The 1,261-nt window shown below is 55.8% G+C and overlaps 1 protein-coding gene across 1 annotated transcript; it reads right to left on the reverse strand.

Annotated features, from left to right (window-relative positions):
• Positions 1 to 266: 266 nt before the first annotated feature.
• Positions 267 to 724, reverse strand: LOC104074599 (keratin-associated protein 10-9-like; the record flags this gene model as incomplete). Its single annotated transcript, XM_009574769.1, has 2 exons — positions 267 to 335; positions 467 to 724. Coding segments are annotated over 2 exons (327 nt in total), but the record flags the coding sequence as incomplete, so codon positions are not given.
• Between the last annotated feature and the right edge of the window lie 537 nt (positions 725 to 1,261).

A 1,261-nucleotide genomic window follows, 5' to 3' on the forward strand; every position in this document is an offset into this window, starting at 1 on the left:
TCAGAAGGGTGGGATGGAGTCAGTGGGGTGGGATGCAGCAGGATGGGATCAGCAGCATGGGATGCAGTGGGATGGGATCGGTGGGATGGGGTCAGCGGGATGGGATTAACGAGATGGCATCAGTGAGATGGGATGCAGCAGGATGGGATGCAATGGGATGGGATCGGTGGGATGGGGTCAGCGGGATGGGATTAACGGGATGGCATCAGTGAGATGGGATGCAGCAGGATGGGATCAGTGGGATGGGATGCAGAAGGATGGGATACAGCAGGATGGGATACAGCAGGATGGGGTGCAGCGGGATGGGATACAGCAGGATGGGATGCAGCGGGATGGGGTGCAGCGGGATGGGATGCAGGAGGACACGACACAGCAGAACAGGAGGAAGAGGGATGGATGCAGCAGGACGGGACGCAGGGGACAGGGTGCAGCGAGCAGTGGGATGGGATGCAGAAGGATGGGATACAGCAGGATGGGATACAGCAGGATGGGGTGCAGCGGGATGGGATACAGCAGGATGGGATGCAGCGGGATGGGGTGCAGCGGGATGGGATGCAGGAGGACACGACACAGCAGAACAGGAGGAAGAGGGATGGATGCAGCAGGACGGGACGCAGGGGACAGGGTGCAGCGAGCCATGACGCAGCAGAGCGGGTGCCCCCCAGCCCTGCTGGGAGCCGCTTCAGGAGCAGGGCCCCGCTCTTGCAGCAGCCCCAAGCACCAGCTCTCAGCAAACAGGTTTATTCACGGGTGACAAATTCCTATTCTTTAAAGAAGAACATTCCTGATGAGCAATTAAACACCTAAGTAAGCCTCAAGTGGACGGATGGATGGACAGACAGACGGACGGATGGGTGATGAGCACCATGAACCCCCTGACATACCAGGGCAAACGCTCTCTTACAGGAGAAACGGTAAAATGGAGCTAGCCAGGAAACTTGCTTTTTTTCCTCTTTTTTTTAGCAGCTCCTCTGACTTTTGACATCATTGCACCTTCAGGGCTTGGAAAGTCTCCCAACACATTCGCGAAGGCATCGTGTACCTGACGAGCTCGCGGGGTGACCCTGGCTGCTCTTGGCTGGATTGCTGCTTGTTTGAATCAAAAGCTCCTTCTGTTCTTCCCATTACTTTATTCCCACTATCAGATGCAGGAAAAGCACCCTGTCCTGGGACAAGCCAGGCGAGGTGTCCCACACCACGGTCAGGTTTGTCTCTCCTTTTCCCTCCTCTAGAAAAAAATAGGATTATTCTTTGCAGCATT

This window comes from Fulmarus glacialis, unplaced genomic scaffold, assembly GCF_000690835.1.
Source record: "Fulmarus glacialis isolate BGI_N327 unplaced genomic scaffold, ASM69083v1 scaffold19883, whole genome shotgun sequence".
NCBI classification, from domain to species: domain Eukaryota; kingdom Metazoa; phylum Chordata; class Aves; order Procellariiformes; family Procellariidae; genus Fulmarus; species Fulmarus glacialis.